General features: G+C 34.5%; 1 protein-coding gene across 6 annotated transcripts; it reads right to left on the minus strand.

Moving 5' to 3' along the window:
- Positions 1 to 256: 256 nt before the first annotated feature.
- Positions 257 to 15,465, minus strand: LOC111071614 (alpha/beta hydrolase domain-containing protein 17B-like). 6 transcript variants are annotated; one of them, XM_022363054.2, is made up of 6 exons: positions 15,426 to 15,465; positions 14,730 to 15,253; positions 14,483 to 14,662; positions 14,292 to 14,424; positions 7,090 to 7,357; positions 2,076 to 2,184 (listed from the first exon to the last, which is right to left on the minus strand). In XM_022363054.2, the coding sequence occupies exons 2-5, from the start codon at positions 15,191 to 15,193 to the stop codon at positions 7,274 to 7,276; spliced, it is 861 nt and encodes a 286-aa protein (XP_022218746.1). In that variant the 5' UTR covers positions 15,194 to 15,253; positions 15,426 to 15,465; the 3' UTR covers positions 2,076 to 2,184; positions 7,090 to 7,273. The 6 variants fall into 6 exon arrangements, with proteins under 6 accessions (XP_022218744.2, XP_022218743.2, XP_022218742.2 ...); XM_022363053.1 differs by having other exon boundaries at positions 15,352 to 15,443; XM_022363055.2 differs by lacking the exons at positions 2,076 to 2,184; positions 7,090 to 7,357 and adding an exon at positions 12,681 to 13,346 and having other exon boundaries at positions 15,352 to 15,443.
- Positions 15,466 to 19,222: the final 3,757 nt, after the last annotated feature.

Below are 19,222 nucleotides of genomic sequence, written 5' to 3' on the forward strand. Positions count from 1 at the left end.
CTACATTTTGTTGTAATTTTACTTAGATCTTTATAAAGATTTTATTACTATAAAATGTATTACAACAGTATTGAAAATAACATTAATATGAAATAATACATTAGTACACATATGAATATGTTTGCGAATGTAGTTATGTAAGTCTATAACACAAAACCCCATGCTAACGGGTCGTTTTCGTGTTACCTTATATAAATGCAAAACTACTGTAAAAATGTTAGGCTTATATTATTCGTAAATTACTACTACAAACAGATCTTGTATTCTTGATTATTTGTATTTGGATTCAATTGATACACAATAAGTTTTAGATGTTCTATGAATACATACATTAAATCAAAATGAGCTTATGACGATACATTTTAAAATTGACTTTAAATTCTTTAGTACAATTTTTTTAACAGGTGGTTTCTAGCAAAGTATCCGGCTTATGAGTACTTGAAAAGGGTTTTACTTTTTTGGGGGAAAGTTTTAAAGATATTAAGTCTTTACGGCAACTGGCATGTTGCTCTGAAATATTTGTATTTTCATGAAATATTTCTGGCCTGTGTATTCCAATCGAACGGATTTTTTGATCAAACACTTTTTCAGAAACTGGGATATTACGCAAGTCAAAATCGCTAATTGACAACGGAACCATTCTTTTTAATGACGGCTTATAAATTTGCTCTGATAGTCTACGAATATTTAAGGGTAACTCTTCTTTACATTTGGTTGAGATTGTTGAAAAGCTATGTCTAGATTGCAAATTTTCGGCGTGAAGTTTCAAGTTTCCTTGATCATTTTGACAAAAAAAATGAATAAAATTTTCATTTTCAGTTTTACTGGCGTTGTTTGATAGCGGATACGAAATATCCCTTAATTTATCCAGTATAAAACTGCCAGATTTTGTGTGGGAATTTGTATTTAATTTATATGAAGGTGGACCGTTTTGTGAAGAAAATGTGGCAAACAGCAGCCCAGGCTTATCTAAAACGACGTGATTATCATTAGCGTTTTTAATATTATTTAATGTTTGTTGCATACAATTTTTTTTTTTTATTATTTCCGAAAAAGATTTTTTTTTAGCGTCAGAAATTGGTTTATCTTGACAGATATATTCTGTTTGAAACCGTGATAGTTCTAATGAGCAGTCCGTTTGACGTTTGACCCACGGATCGATATTTGGAAATAAGTGTAAATGTTTTTCGTCTTTAGAGGAAATGCTATGGTTAATATCGGTTTTTCTAATCCATGGATTCGAAGGATATAGCAAACAGCCAGTACTTCTTTGCTTGGTATTTTGATCATGATACAAATCATATAAAAAATTAGCTTTGTCCATTTCTATATTATTTGGAGAAGTTTGCTCGGATTTGCTAATTTTTTGAGAAACATGACATGTTAATTGATTGTCTGGCTTTATAAAATATGGGGTTATCACTTGAGAGCCTCCGTACTTTAAGGAATTGATATCGTTTTCTTCATAAATCATCACGGCATGTTGAAAGGTATTTTTTCTATTACACGGCATTTTCGAACATAGTCCTGATTTTGCCTTTCCAAGTACACTTTTTGGTTGATAACATACCTGTGTTGGCCCATCCGTGCCTCTGTTTATGCTATTATCTTTCGTGGGAAATATTTGGGACACAGTAGAGTCTTGAAATTTGGCAATGCTTATACCGAAATGTTTGGCAGTATCAGATTCTAAATTTGTTTTTAAAACATCTGCTTCTTTTGATTCGGACCCATTTGAATTTACTGATTTCTCACAGCTGCAAATTATTGTTGATGACATGGATGAAACTTGATTGACTGCGTGGAGGGATCTGCTTGAAATAGCTCCCTTAACATCGATGGAATTGATTTTTTGGGACACTTTGTTATTTAAATATCGATCGGATAGTTGAGTATGTTGACTATTCATATATAAATTTGCATTCATCGGTAAATGTGGAAATAGAACAGGAAGTGTCGGAGAAATATTTGGTTGTTGTTTTAATCGAGAAACCAAAAATCCATTTGATTTCATACCGTTAATTGGCTGACTGCCATCTTTTTTAGTTTGCTTTTTGTATACTTTTTGTATATTCGGTAGCTCGGGGGAGAATGGTTGGGCTTCATAATCAGAGCCCGACTGTTTTTGCTAAAGAAACTTCTGTTGATGAGTTTTAGCGGAACCCTGGCTGAAATTCGGCGTACCTGGAAATAAAAACGAACATACTGATCAAATACATATGTACAACATAAATATACTCAGAATGAATTAATTAATTCCACGATTGTACCTTATCCCACTACATATTTACATATGTTATCCGCTCATTATATTCATACAATCTATATTTAAAAATAAAACTGCACATAAAGGATATACAAACCAGCTGTTTTAATTATCTTTTCAAAATAGCAAAGTTCTTTACAACCAGACGTAAGATACTATAGTTATGTGGAAAAAGAAGCACTACCTCTGAAAAATTCTTCAAAAAAAAGTTCTGCCATAGAAAAAAAACCATCATTCTTTAAAAATTTTAAAGTCCCATAACTTTTCTGAAAAGTTGGTTTGGATCCTCAAGGAAAAAAAAGTTCGATTTTGTCGAGTGGACATACGGCTCCGAGTCCATCCTAATAGACTTGCGCAGTCTTTAACTTGGCACACTAGCCATACACGACTCCGGCGAAGAGACCTTCCCACCCAGCAATAATACTTAGCTAGGGACGTACTCTAAGTAATTAAGTGTAATTAATTAAATAAATATATTAGGCTAAGATTTGTATACTTGTCGTAAGTCTCTAATAGGAAAGATTCGATAAATAAAATACCGTAATAATAAAAATAAAAAATAAATTTTGTCGAGTAGTGAGTAATGAAGTGGGTCATACATTTTTTTGAAGTCCTGTGTGTTTTAGAATTAGTTTTCTACGCAATTTCTACTAGATTTCAGAATGTTTCGATGTTTATTTTGCTGGACTGACCTTTTTTAATTTTTTTTAAATTCAGATAAAGGGTTGGGTGACTGCTTTCATATAAAAACGTTAATGATGTGCTTAAGATTCTTGATCGGACTGAAATCAGGACCATTTCCCGGCCAGTCTAATGTCCTAAAAAACTCAACGTTTTAAAAATCAAACTTTTGCAATAATTCATTTCACAATTTAATAAAAAAGCTAAAGAAAATATTCTTGACCAATGTTGCACTGTGGAAAGGAGCAAAATCGTCCTAGAAGATGAGGGCATCAGTATGCGAAAAGTACTTCTCATTAGACGGTATGGAGTTTTTCTCAAAAAATTTAGCTTGAAGTGACTATAAAAAAAAATTTCCAGACAATCCTGCTGCCTTCTTGCCACACCGTGTTTTTTTGTTTTGGGCACTTATTTTTGAAGAGTACACCGACTTTACGGCGATCATTCGTCATACTATCAAAACCAAACTGGTTTATCTGCTATTATTGCAAACATTTCGTTTCTCTAATTTGAGCTTTTTCAGGAAGAAGACGTCGCCGTTTAGTTTTGATGCTAATATCTTATGCCAATTTGAACCGACCTTCGACGCTGAAGCATTTACAAATACTATCCCAGTTTGAAAGTCTTTTTGGGTCGTCGAACAAAGTTTTTCGAAATCCTTTAGAAAATTGTGTGTTTGAGGACTTACTGGTACTCACTCATTTTGGTGGTAATAGCGACAAAAAAAAGAATATTTGACCGCAATGTCAAAATGACTGTCTCTTCGGTTTCAGTTTTGTATGACATTACTTACAATTTTAGTTTTTTTGGTGAAACTCTTTGCTTTTTCAAATGAAAACAAGTTATCAATTAACAACTAATGAATGTATAAATGCTTTTAAAAAATACGCGACTATCTTGGACTTTTTGAATTTCCACCATCGGTTTAAAGTTCGCTTACATGAGTGTCCGGATTTCTGTGCCCGCTACTGTATATACATTTATAGCAAACCTATTTGGATTTCTTTTAAAATAATACATATATTTTTCCAACGACTCCGGTAAAACGTTGCATCTCAAATCTGCTAGCACCAACTTCAGAGCAGAAAACGTCCTCTCTACACTGACTTTAGCTGCAGGAAGAGAGTGTACCCTATCCACTTTAAATCAATTGGGATACTTGTAACTTTAAATTTCCCGATACCTAATGTTCCTTTACTTTGTACAGAGTCAGAAAAACGCGGCACTTGTTTGTCTTTAATAACAACGAGAAGGAACGTGCGAGTCGCTTCTGTGGACGCGACTCTACATATACCCGTACTCAGTCAGTATATACATTTTTGAGCATATGATTTTTTAGAATTTTAGATTTAAAAAAAAAATGTTACATTTTACATTTTTTTGCTACATCTGCTATCTAGATCTATATCTACTATGTATATTATACATCTAACATGTAGATTGTACATGTTCCATTTAGATTCTACATCTCCTCCGCTAGGGGTTGCTCGCGCACGGACAAATTCAGATTCGGCAATCTGGTAGATATGGGCATTCTCTACGATACTGCGTTTTTAGTTCTATCGTATCTTTAAAAATGTGCCTGCCACAGATTTTCGTTATTTGTGTGGGCGGAAGGGGGCGGGGCGAAATATTGAAATACACTTGTAGCAGTGTGATATCACATGAGTCTGGAAACCAAATTTAGTTGCCCTAGCTCTTATAGTCTCTGAGATCTAGGCGCTCAACAAGACGGACAGACAGACGGACAGACAGACAGACGGACAGACAGACATGGCTATATCGACTAGGCTATTGATGCTGATCAAGAATATATATACTTTATGGGGTCGGAAACGTTTCCTTCTCTGCGTTACACACATCCACTTTTACCACAAATCTAATATGGGGTATATTCGATCTAATATAAACATTGCGGGAGAATTCTTTTTTATTACAAAGGCAGCCAACATTTATTTCTGTCAATTATTTCACTTTCTTTATTTTTAATTTTTTGTATTAATTTATTATTAGTTTTATTAATTATTTTTATTACTTTCCAATAACTTAGTTTTGCTCAAATATGTTAATGAGCATGTAAAAAAAAATTTATATTACAAACCATTGTGCTACCTGCCATGTTTTAATTCATTTATACTCTCCCCGATGCAACGACCGAAGAAGTGAACATTTTCGAAACTATCAATAGGTATCGTGCTGGTCATTGCTTTTTATGATACAGCATCACCAAAAAAATGTAGTTAGCTTGGGTTGGAATGAAAAAATAACTAACATCTCCTAAAAGGTGAAATTGTGGTAATGGTTTTTTTTTTCGTTTGTTGAATATCGTAACTATTTTTTCATATAGTCCAATGTTCGGCCAAATATGGCCTTTTTTTATATGCCGCTAAAAAATTTAAATTGGGGAAAAAATATAATGGCAACAAATATTTAATATTTTTTTAATTGATATTTTTAAATTGTTCCTTAAATTATGAAAAATTGTTCTAGCTTAAATACTTTTAGAGAAAAATGCATTAAGCTTTGCCTTTTAAGCACGTTTTCTTCAGAAACAAAAAAACGGCCCAACTCTGCATAGCGAATATAAACGAGAAGGAACGTGTGAGTCGCTTCTGGGGATGCAACTCTACTTATACCCGTACTCAGTCAGTATATTCATGTTTCAACTTATGATTTTTTAGAATTTTAAAGTTAAAAAAAAATTTTTTACATTTTACATTATTTTGCTACATCTTTTATTTACATCTAAATCTACAATGCATATTCTACATCTAACATGTAGATTCTACATCTAACATGAAGATTCTACATCTCCACGGGTTGCACGCGCACTGAACGCGGCAGAGTGTGCGTGCGAGAAATAGAATGAGTAGAGTGTCTCTGGTTGTGGAGGCGGGGGAAGCAACTGAAAATTAAAATTCTTCATTCTGGTTATAATTATGATCCGATCTAATTCATACTCGGCAATCTGGTAGATATGGTCATTCTCTACGATACTGCGTTTTTAGTTTTAGCGTATCTTTGAAATTGTGCCTGTCACAGATTTTCGTCCTTTGTGAAGGCGGAAGGGGGTGGGGCGAAATTTTGAAATACACTTGTAGCAAATTTGTTTTCTCTAGCTCTTATAGTCTCTGAGATCCAGGCGCTCATCGAGACGGGGGTCGGAAACTTTTCCTTCTCTGCATTGCACACATGCACTTTTCCCACAAATCTAATATACCCCTTACCTTATTTTTGAGTACGGGTATAAAAATACAAAAGTTGTTTTACGTAATAAAATTTTGGTTTTGAGTAGCTTAATCAATTCCAAATTGAAGTGTAACAAAAGTTTTTAAAAATTCAACACAATATCCGTCTTTTGCAATGAGTTTTCGGGAAACGAGCCACTCTTCCCAACATATTTTCATAAAAATATAAAAAAATTTGTAAATCGAAAAACATGTTTATGGTGTTTGTCTTGACTCAATTAGGAAGGATATGTATCAATTTTTTCTCAGCTCTCCATGATATTTTCATTATTTAATAAGACTTTTTTTTCTTGCTCAAACAATATTATTATGGATAATTATAATTAATTATTAACTATAATTAAAAACTTAAAGAAAATTATTATTTTGATTTTTAAAATATAGCCTTAAAATAATTACGGTCCCTGATACAAACAATATATGAATTTTTATATTGGTCGGCAAGCGTCTATGGAAGGTGTTACCATACAAGAATTCTAAAGTATAGGGTATATTTAGACAGCGATGTAAAAAAACGTATACATGCAATCAGATCTGGATTGCTTGAGAAATGTGTGCACACATACAGTCGTCGGCTACCGCTGTATGCATGCAAGAGAGGCTCTGGCTCTAAAATTCGCTCTCTCTCTCTCTTGCTTTTCAAAAAAATTTCAAGAGAGCCTGGAGCCAGCTCTAGAGTAGAAAAGTAGTGTAGAAAAAAAATCGTATGGCGTTACGCATCTTATTATTATTTTGTCTTTGGTTTGACCCAACATGTTCGGACAGACATATCAATTTTTTGGTTTTTTTTGTCTATATAGGCTTTCTAAAAATTATTGTTAATTGTTTAATATGGAGTTAATTAATAATTTAAAAGGATTTAAAGGATTTAAAGATTTATTTTGTATTACAAACCATCATTTTCTATCCGTATAGTATTTGTTGCCAAACATTTTCTATTTGATTCTTTTTCTGTAGCAGCTAACGTATTAAGGTGTTTTGGACTTGGAGGCAAACTTCCTTCGACAGGATTTAAACTTGAAACAACTACAGTAGTGTCACCAACACCAACCCCTCCATCAACATTGCTCTTTAATTGTCATTTGATAAGTTCCACCGAAAGAAATTTCCTTAATCGTTCGTAGTATTGTGGATGCAGTTCAACATCATTATGGCCAGCGCCCTGCAATGAAATAAAATATGATATTAGACGAAAGAGAATGTTGCAGCGGACCATGCATTTACTACTTTTATTTTCCAATTCAGCATTCTGGTCGATTTTTCTAAGGTTTTCTAGTATCTTCAAAAAATCTGCATGCCACAGTTTTTCGCCTTTTCTGGTTCGAAATTTTGAAACATACTGGTGGTATATCAGAGGAGTCTGAATACAAAAATTTGGTTTCTCTAGCTCTTGTAGCCTAAGATCGAGGAGCTCATCGGGACGGACAGACAGACATGGCTACATCGACTCGGTTTTTGATGCTGATCAAGAATATATATATATACATATATATATATGATACACTAATAATAAGTAAATGCTTTAGATTTCTTTTAAGTCTCGTAATTTTTCGATTTTTAAATATTGTGAGTTTCCACGCTTTTTTTGCCGCGGGGTGATCATGAAAAATTTTATTAATAGCACTACTCAACAAAATTGAACTTTTTCCTTAGGCTGTGGGCCAAAATGACTTTTTCTGATAGATTTCGGGATTTAAACATTTTTTGTGGTATTTTATTTTTTTGTTTTAATTTTTTTTTTTAAGAATTTTTGAAATCTGTTATTTTTTTTCATGTTTTTTTTTTAGAGGTAGTGCTTCTATTTTTCACATAACTTTGCCGTTCTTAAAAGCTGACAAATGTAGCTATAAATCCCACCCAGATACTTTGTATCTGCAGCTTAACGCCTGGAAGATATGAAGCTTTCAAATTTCATAATTTTTTGCGGTATTTTTACGATTTGCAAAATTTTGTTCGCCAAATTGTTGCATCATCCTCAAATTTTTGTTCTCGGAGTAGGAAACTTTTCCAGCTATTTGTCCTGGTAAATCTGAATATTGACGTCTACGAGGAACGGTCTGAGATGGTATTTCTTTGCCAATTTGAGCGGAAATGGCCTTATAAGACATGAACGAATCATTTTTTGCAAGGCTAACGGTGCTGGTTTTGGTTGGTTGTGAAGATTTCTTCTTCCGTCTTCGATTTTCAGTAATACCGAAGCGGTCAAGAGATTTCGCAATTTCCCGACGACCTTTTCCTTATTTTTTAAGATTAAAGGCAATCTTCATTTCTTCATTTACGAACATTTTTTAACTCTCATGTACTTGTGTGTTATGAAATAGTAGTGCCGTACCTCATCACTTTCAAAACTATTTTTGAGATATTTCCAGTTATCCAAATTGAACAATTTTGGACATACGGGTACTTTTGATTTTGAAACGTTAAAGAAATCATTGCTCGGTCCAGAAGAGGAGACCTAAGAGTTAGACTTAAAACTTAAGGCAGGAGGTATAATGGGATTGAAAACTAAGTTGTATGCACTCTCACTCTAAACCCAATTAACTATAAGAAGTAAACTGAAAATCGATTTTGTATACAAAAACTTCTCTTTTAAAAGATGGTCGGCGGTGGTCGAAGGCAAGACCATGACTGATCATAGTAAAGTTGTATTATATGGTTTACACAGAAATCTGATTACCACCTAAAATCATGAAAAAAATAGCATTGGCCATGCTAGGCTGAGCCTTAAGAGTCCAGCTTACATGAGCTAGTACTTTCTAGCCTGGCGTTTGAGAATAGTATGGTATTGAACGAAACTGTGTATGTAGGCATACTTTAGAATACATTACATTCATATTAGAGTTGAAAATTGTCTATTAAAAGGATATTTTAACCGGATAATGAATTGAAACACCCAGAAAAGCTCTCTAGAAATTGATTTTTATCGGAAAAGGTCGACGTTTTGCCCTGGCCAACTGTCCAACAGGTTATTAATCTCATCGAAATCTTATGCTGGTGCTTCAAGGATTATTGGCCCAAATACTATTGAAGCGTTGGCAAGAGATTAATGACACATGTTCGGCCGGTGCAAGTTCGCAATGAAAACCAAATTGATTAAAAACTAAATATTTAAGCTCAAAAAACATGAAGAACATGAAATATATGTTTATTGTTTATATTTGAGTTTCGTTGTTTTTTTTTTCAATTTTCTAAAAGAACACTACTATTTTATTGAACAGCATATTTTATGGGTATTCGGCTTATGTCTTGTAAAACAAGAAGATGGAACTCAAATGTATGGATATTTCTTCGGGTTTCTAATGCGAACAGTCCAGTCTATGTAAAAAAGTATAATTTGTCCAATTTGGATAGCTGGAAGTGTCTCAAAAAGAGTTTTGAAAGTGATGAGGTGCGGCACTACTATTTCATTGAACACAAATGTACTTTAATATGCAAGCAGTTAATTAAAACTAACAATCCTTTGACTAAATCCTAATCATAATCAAAATTTATACATACCTTCGGTGTAACTTTTATTTTGACCCCACCAAAAATGCCCATCCAGCACAAATTTAAGCTTAGAATTAAATTAAGGGTGCTCCCAACATTCATTTTTGATTTAAATGTTTGGCACAACTGTAATCTTAGAAAATATAAACAATCGGCAGTCATACATTCAAAAACATTGGAGATATTGCATAACAAATCAGCACGATGCCTCCCAATTATTATTTTAACCAGTAGTGTACTTTATAGAGTAGAAAAATGTTTCCACCTGTGCGTCACACATCCACTTCGATCACAAAACTACTATATCCCCAAACTCTTCGAGTCCCGGGTATACAAATTTGGTCAAGGCAGCTAACAGCTGTCGTAGCAGCCTATTGGGTTATCGATACATCGTATTAAAATGTGGTACACATAATAGAGGCATGTGTTGAAAATGTGAAACGCAACAGTATTAAAAGCCACCTCTAAAAAATTACAAAAAATTAAAATAAAAACATGTAAATTACTATTAAATCCAAGGTAAGAAAACTAGGGGGTGTCCCGTTTGAATTTGTGCCTACTGCACATGTTTGCACACTTGCATTGCTCTGGTGGAAAAGATATTTTTCTTGGCTAAATGCTGTTGTTTATATACTTTATATACTCAGTCAGTATATACATTTTTGAGCATATGATTTTTTAGAATTTTAGAATTAAAAAAAAAAATTTACATTTTTTTTGCTACATCTGCTATCTAGATCTATATCTACTATGTATATTATACATCTAACATGTAGATTGCACATGTTCCCTTTAGATTCTACATCTCCTCCGCTAGGGGTTGCTCGCACAGTGAACGCTGCAGAGTGTGCGAGCGAGAAAGAGAATGAGTAGCGGGTCTCTGGCTGGGGAGGCAGGGGAAGCAACTGAAAATTAAATTTCTTCATTCTGGCTATACTTATGATCCCACCTGATTCAGATTCGGCAATCTGGTAGATATGATAATTCTCTACGATAATGCGTTTTTAGTTTTATCGTATCTTTAAAATTGTGCCTGCCACAGATTTTCGTCCTTTGTGGGGGCGGGGCGAAATTTTGAAATACACTTGTAGTAGTGTGATGTCACATGAGTCTGGAAACCAAATTTGTTTGCCCTAGCTATTATAGTCTCTGAGATCCAGGTGCTCAACAAGACGGACGGTCGGACGGACGGACAGACATGGCTATAACGACCCGGCTATTGATGCTGATCAAGAATATATATACTTTATGGGGTCGGAAACGTTTCCTTCTCTGTACCCCTTAACTCTTTTTTGAGTACGGGTATAAAAACTGCGCTAGGTAAAGTCGGTATTTCCATTTTTTAATATTTCTTGTGAACATATTCCAACACTACTATTATAGGTCGGCTATTTCCGGGAAAGCCATAGTACATATGTATGGGAATTTCTCTGATAAAGTCCACAGTAATCAAAAAATTAAAGGTAAAGAAAACACATTTGAAATATAATTCTGCGGCTATATTATTATCTAAATTTATTGAGAGGACTTATTTACCCTTTTGACAAATCATTTCATTAACTTTGATGCGAAAACCTATTCAAATAAGCATGTTTTCTATTACCACAGGGTGGGTTTTAATAACTGCCGCACTTGTTTGACTTTGAAAACAAAATATTGTAATTTTTAATTCCCTAAAACATTTAGGAGCTTATCGAACGATTGTGTGATACACTGAATCTCGTTTCAAGGCAACTAGAAGAGTTGAAATATCTCAAATAGCAGGTAAAAAATGCACCGTTACTGGGAGGGTAAAGATATCAGGGAACAAATATGTAGAGATTGTGTAGTTTTTGGAAGAAAAATGGCTAAAGAAGCCAAATGAGAGCCGTATGACCTTTAAAAACGTAATTCAAAATTAGCTAAGTTCTAGCTTGCGTTAGTAATTTAGAAATAATCCAGAGAGCTCAATCGAAGATTCTAAGAACAATCACTGGGGCACCATGGTTCATACGGAATGAAAATATCCATAAAGACTTAAATGTAGGATCAGTTAAAGATGAAATTGCCAATGTGAAAGCAAAGTATCAGGCGAAGCTTCAGGACCATCCTAATAGATTTGCGAAATCTTTAACCTGGCACACTAGCCATACACGACGACGAAGAGACTTCCCCACCCAGCAATAATACTTAGCTAGGGACGTGCTCTAAGTAATTAAATGTAATTAATTAAATAAATATATTAGGTTAAGATTTGGATACTTGTCGTCAGTCTCTTATAGGGAAGATTCGATATATAAAATTCCGTAATAAATAAAAACAGCAAAAAATTAGCTAGTATGAGGGTCTCATTGAGGGTCATCAAAATATGCAGTAGGAAGAAAGAATTTGACTCTTCGATGACACGCAACACGATAGAGACACACAGTTTTTTTATGCTGCAGAGAAACCACAAATCAGAAAATGATAAGTTATATTCAACAGCATTTCCAACTACTAAGAAAGCAATTGAGCGGTATTCTTTATATGGGGTTTCATGCTGGTAATATTCAAAAGACTGCCGAAACATTGAAGTGTTCCAAGAAAATGAATGATAATGCAAAAGTATGTTCTTTAAAACTTTGCTAAGGAAGGGGGCACCAAAAAGTTCCTTGTCTATCGAAGACGGACACACCAAAGATGATGCTGGTCGCTGACGATTATGCACCATGGCAGCCCGATATAATTGATCGTCCTCCGTGTTTAGTATATTTACCTTCAAACTGGTGTTTATCAGGTAGAAAATATTACATTTTGTCTTATCTGACCACAGGATGCGCACCATTTGTTCACAGGCCATGATGCATGGTCCATAGTGCATAGGTACATATGTACACACTTACAAAGTTTTTGGTATTGACTTGCTTGTTTTATTTTATTATTTTTTTGTATATATTCTTGTGCATATGTATGTTCATACTATGTACACTACTGGTCAAAATACTGGTAAAATAAATAATACAGAGGCATCGTGCTGAGTTTTTATGAAATATCTCGAATGTTTTTGAATTTATGACTGCCAGTTGTTTATATTCTTAAAGATTACAGTTTTACCAAACATTTAAATCAAAAATGAAAGTTGTGAGCACCCTTAATTTAATTCTAAGCTTAAATTTGTGCTGGCTGTGCATATTTAATGTGGTCAAAATAATAAGTACACTGGAGGTATTTATGAATTTTTAGGATTTAATTGGGATTTGGTCAAAGGATTGTTGGTTTTTATTGACTTCTTGCATATTAAAGTACATGAGAGTTAAACAAATTTCACTATATGGGCTGAAAAAGCATTGTTCTGCTGAAGAAGTGATGGTTGTCTTGAATCTTAAAAAATAAGGGAAAAGTCTTCGGGAAACTGTGAAAAGTCTTTGACGCTCGGTATATTTGGATAAGGATGCCTTAAATTTAAGATTTCTCACTGAAAATCGAAGAAGGAAGAAGAAATCTTCACAAGCAACGGACACCCGCATCGCCAGTCTTGCAAAAAATTGGCTATAAAATATCATCTCAGACCGTTCCTCGTAGTCGTCAATATTCAGACTTATCAGAACGTATAGCCCGAAAAGGTTCCTTGCTCCGAGAAAAAAAATTGGAGATGAGGCAAAAATTTGGCGAAACAAATTTTACATGCTCTGAGCCAGATGCGTCTGAAAAATAAAATAATATATTATAGAGCGACTAAACAAAACCAAATATTTTTGGTAATGACTACAGTAGATGTGTACGACGCCCCAAAGGCAAATAAATCGACGTCCAGTACAAAAAAAATGTTTAACCACCGAGGCGGTTGCCTTATGGTCTCGGGCTGTTTTTTTTTTTTTGCATGGCGTTTAACCAATACATCGTAAAAATTATCCTATGACCAAATTCAGGTATAAAAACATATTGACTGACATTATGAAACCATATGCTAAGGAAAACATGTCCTTGAGGTGGGTCTTTCAACCGGACAACGACTAAAAACACACCGCAAGGCTGGTCAAGGCTTGGTTTACGGAGGGCAAGGCAAACGTTTTGAATTGGCCAAGTCAATCTTCTGACTAAAACCCAATATACAACCTATGGGGAGACTTAAAACGTCGCGTTGTCACAAATACATTTCGAAACTCCGAAGAATTGTGAGAATTTGTCCCAAAAACTTGGTATGAGATTCCAGTAGAGACTTGGCGCAAAATTATTGCTGGTATGCCAAAAATAATCGCCAAAGCTAAAGAAAATAAGGGTGGTTATATCAAATAATATCGTAGGATTACTAATAATAAGAAAAAAGTGAAACATTTTTGATATTCTTTGAGTTTTTAACTTTGTAGAATTGCTGTATTTATTCATTTGACCGCCCCTTGTTTATGTTTTTTAGATAAAATTGATCAGAAACCCTTTATTTTTATATTCTAATGTAGGTTAGTAATCTTAAAGTAAAGTGAATTTTTTCTTTGTGTTTTTTAAAAAAGTTTTACGAGACGTGAAAGAAAGCTCATGAGCGTGTACTTATTATTTTGACCAGTAGTATATATAAGGCCGAATAAAATATTAATATCATTGCACCCGAACAGAATACAAATAAATTAGCAAAGTATTTATTAATAAATTACCTCAACCCAAAATGGTTCCACAGTCTTTGGGCATCGCTCGTAGATACCGATTCCATGAGAAAAGTCAATTACCTCGTCATCAGTTCCATGAATAACAAGAACCGGAGCCTTAACTTTTGCAACTTTATCAATACTGTTGGAAAATGAGATAAGATCATTTGTATTTTCAGAAGTAAATTTAAAGTTCTTACCTAGGAAAAGCGTCAAAAAACCAAGTTCTCTTTGTGTTTCTAAATACCACTCTTAGGCCAGACATTAATGGTGAATGAAGTATCACAGCCCCCACTTCGTGGCGCGCAGCCAAGTCAACTGTTGGAACAGTTCCTATGCTTTGACCATATAAAATTATTGTCTCTGGGCTAATGTTTAACCTTTAAAAAATTAACCGTAGTTGGCGTTAATGGGTACATATTATAGTTCGTTAAAGTGAGAACTTACCTATTTCGCATTGCTTGCCAAGCAGCTTCAATATCTGCATATAAATTCTTTTCGGAGGGCTTTCCTCCGCTCATGCCATATCCCGAATAGTCGTACCCAAATATATTGCAATTAATTTGTGACCCAAGGGTGAGATAAAAGCTACTCATCTGTCCCAAATCAACCGCGTTTCCATGCGAAAACAATAACGTGTATTTAGCATTCTTGCTACACCGAACATATATGCATGTAATCAAGTTGCCACGCGACGTCCGAGTAAAAAAAGCTTCCACTTTCGATTTTTCCCGTTCAGAATATTGCCATTCGGCGCGGTCAAAGAGTTGTAAATTGTATCTAATATTTGTGTCATCAGCTGGAGTTAATTTATAAGTCGGTTCCGGAGGCTGGAAAGCTAGCTTGGCCGCTATCGGTCCAGGGCAGGGTGGACAGCAGAACATGCAGCATAGCTCACTTATACTGAACATGCTCAAAACCTAATGCTTCTCAATGGAATGCAACTGTTGTTTTTTAATAATGCACGGTTACTATCAACAAAGGACAAACGAAAAAAAATATACAGATTTAGTTAGATCTTTCTGTTGGCAACTTTTGAAATAACTATAGAAAAAGTAACGACACTAACATTAAATTTCGATTGCAAAATTCACCATAATACAAAATAAAGTAATATTAATCACTGAAACGCTACACACTCACATTTACAAAATGCCAATAGAGACAAGAACGCAACCACAACTATAAAGTGACCAAAACATTATAAAAAACACATATCTTAGTATAAAAAGTGTGACCGTATACCGCAGGGAAGCTACCAAAAACAGTTTTGGGTACTCTTTACAGTGGTTTGGATTTGCATAGGATTTCATGGATTTGCTTTTTGAATCTGTTGCATATGTGATATAATGTGATATTGTTAAGCCAAAAACAAAACAAAAACAAAACAAAAACTGTTTCTAAACCAAATCCAACATCGTTAATGTTATTATGTATAAAGACTGCATGAATTTGTGTATTTACATAATTGCTGATTATTTATTTTATTTACATATAAGTTAAATTAGTAAAATTGAATATGAAAAGTAAAAAAATCAATAATCTCTGCAGCAACGCTGCCTAGCTTAACTGGAAAGCCAATGTAATGCATACATATACATTTCTGAATCCCTTTGCTTGCTTTTTCCGTAAGGCTATCTCTGTTTTTTCATCTATATAGTGTTATAGTGTTATATAGTGCTAAAGTGCTATAACATCAGACTTTGCCAATTTTTCTGCGAAGGGAAGGATAGGACGGGCGACAAAATGAGAAATTATTGTTCGCTGCCGTCTTTATACACGTCTTCTGGCTTTCAGTCGAACAACTGAGGCACTACTTGAGACAAAATATTTGTTTAGTACCAAACACAGCCAACAATCCAGCAAAATTGTATCCGCAAAGTAAAACAATCGATTAATTCTGCTCCCAGCTCATCTGAAAATCCAGCTTGACGCATATACTTCTCTCGTTTTGAATGCAGGGATTTCCCATAAAGCCATCTCTATTTTTCCAGTTAGCAAAGTCTAATATCATAGCACCATTGCTAGTCTATGTTTTATGGGAAAGAATGTGGCAAGACTTCCCGCTACGCAAACCATTGGCAACCCAGGAGCTGTAAATGCGGTCCACGTCTACACTGGCTACATAAATCACTGCTTCAGACTCCCGCCCTCTGTATGTGTCATGTAGCGATTTAAGCACTTGACTCAAAACTTTAAACTGAACTACCGTGAATGGCTGCCGTAGATTTCTTAATGAGATCGGAGAGAAGTTAGATATTTTCCTAATATGGTAGCCTTCTTGGGACACACATTCCTGAAGTCTGCAGTGAATCCCTTACATCGAAAAGTAGTAGATTGTAGTTCAAAATGAAGGTAATATCCGTACATGCATTTTTGCATGACAGCATTTAATGATCTTTCTACTCCATAACATTAGAAGAGGACTGCAGAGGACATACTTAAGACTGCTATCGTCCTACATGGCTCATGAGAAGAGCGATACTCTAAGTGTTATCGTACGCAAGCTAGCTTATTTAGACTTTGCTAACTAATTAGCTAAAAAAAAAAAATGTCGTTATGAGAAATGACTGATTTTTAGTTGAGTTGGGAGCAGAATTATCCGATTGTCTTACTTTGCGGATACAATTTTGCTGGCTTGGTTGCTGTGATTTGCTGCAAAACATCAAAACATCAACAGCATATCCAGAAAGTAGCGGCAGATTAAAAGTTCCAAATTTTTTATTCGGTGACTTTTTCCTAAGCAGTGCTGTGAAATTAGGAAATTATTATTGGTAGACCAACAAGAAAGCTGTGCTAATTGACTGTTTATTTAAGTTTTTCGTAAAGCCTAGTACTCAGTTCCAAAAACTGTTTGCCAGCAAACAAATGTCATATATTCTTCCAGCGGCCAGAGGTGTGACCAGAGGTGTGTACTGCATTCCGAACGGTTACTCTTCCCAGACAGCTGCTTGGTTTGGTTTAAAGTTAATAAAATGCACTTCTTCGACTGGGGTTGCTCTTCCCCAGGCATATTCTGGGATACCCAAAATTTTATTGGCAAGGTAAGTGTCTGACTATCAGCAGCAGAAGATGGCGACGCCGGACACCGTGAATAAAAAATGTTTTAAAAACAATATTTTTTTTATATTTATGAAAATTAATAAAAATAATAAATTATAATATCCATATAATTGTCATTCATATAACACTGCATTAATTAGATTCTATTTGTCTTCAATATTAAACTATTTCATTTGGTTTTGTGTACTCTTATTGCACTGTTTGCTTCGTGTTTGCTGGCAAAATGTATCAAATTGATATAACTTTCGAGGTGGGTAAAAACATACCAGCAATACAAGCAAATACTTCGGATACTTTTCAACTATATACCGACGTTTTTTTTGTTGATCTGAGTACTGCCTTCCGTACAGAGCCAGAAAACAGTTTTTGCCGTAAAAAATTTCTTATCGGTTTCATACGAATATCAACCCTGATTCTGTTCGCGAGGTGTTTTATTCGATCTGAGTACTAGGCTTAAATATAGGTGAGTTGTTGCATACAAATAAATTGAATTATCTAAGACTAAATAAATGTTAATTAAATACAGTGCGACACGTAAAGACAGTAAAAATGGCGAATGGAGTAAAGTTGTCGGAGAATATGCAAAGTATTATCCTTAATCTGTGTAAGGAAAGCAAAAGCATATGGGAAATAGCCAATATTGCAGAAATTAGAAAGAACACTGCTCAAAATTAAAAAAAAAACCTAGAAGCATATAATAAAACAATAAAAAGGGGCCGACCTTGCACAGTGTCGAACCAAAAAAACGACAAATAAAGAGTTTGGCTGTAAATACAGCGACTAGATCACAAGATATAAAGGCTAAACTGTCTCTTAAGATCACCCCCCATGTCGTATTCAGCAAATAGAAAGTGCTGACAATAATTTTAGACAAGAGGATGGGACAAATTTATCCTCAGTGACGCAAAAAATACAACTTGGATGGTCCTGAAGAAAAAACAATATACTGATCAGATATACGCCGTGAAAGCCAGTCCTGCTTTGCTCAAAATTTCTGTGGTGGCTCGCTTGTATAATCGATTTTGTATAATGACGAATGAATTCTCAGATGTACATAAGCCTCTTGGACGACGTATTAATTTCGTTTATATTTATATTTTAGGGTGGCCAAAAAAAAACATGCAGTATTTTCGACTTAAACCCAATCTAGAATGTTTGGGCAATACTCTCGAACAACAATGGCCGACAATTTGAAAATTAGGCCAAGCTCAAATAGGTAATTATTTAAGAATGTGCCACAATCGACGAGAAAACACTAAGCAATTTGGTAATTTCGATGCCTAAAAGCTTGGCTGCAGTCATTTCAAAGCATGGAGGCAATACTCACTATTATGTTAGAAAATAAATTTTTACCCTAATTATAATATTTATTTCTAAGGGAGCAAATAAAAGGATAGATTTTCCCGGAAAGGACCAGTAACTTAAAAAGTTTTCATCTTATTTCAATTAATTTTTTTCCTATACTTACGAATAAAATATAAAAAAAAGATTGCCTATTATTACGACTATATATAAAAAAAAGCGACTCACTCTTCTAAGGACGCGACTATACTTTTATACCCGTACTCTGTCATTATATATTTATGAGAGCTTATGATTTATGTACAATTTTTAAATATTTTACATTTTTATAGCATGATTCTGAACACAAAATTTGGTTGCTCTAGCTTTTATAGTTTCTCAGAAGTAGCCGCTCATCAAGACGGATGACTCGACTCGGCTATTGATGCTGATTAAGAATACATATATTTTATGGGGTCGGAATCGTTTCCTTCTCTGCGTTACACACATCTTTTACCACAAATACCCCTTTAATCTTCGAGTACGGGATACAACTTGGGTGTCCCAAGATTTATTTCGACCAGGTATACTTTAAA

This window comes from Drosophila obscura, unplaced genomic scaffold (assembly GCF_018151105.1).
Source record: "Drosophila obscura isolate BZ-5 IFL unplaced genomic scaffold, ASM1815110v1 contig_192, whole genome shotgun sequence".
NCBI lineage: Eukaryota > Metazoa > Arthropoda > Insecta > Diptera > Drosophilidae > Drosophila > Drosophila obscura.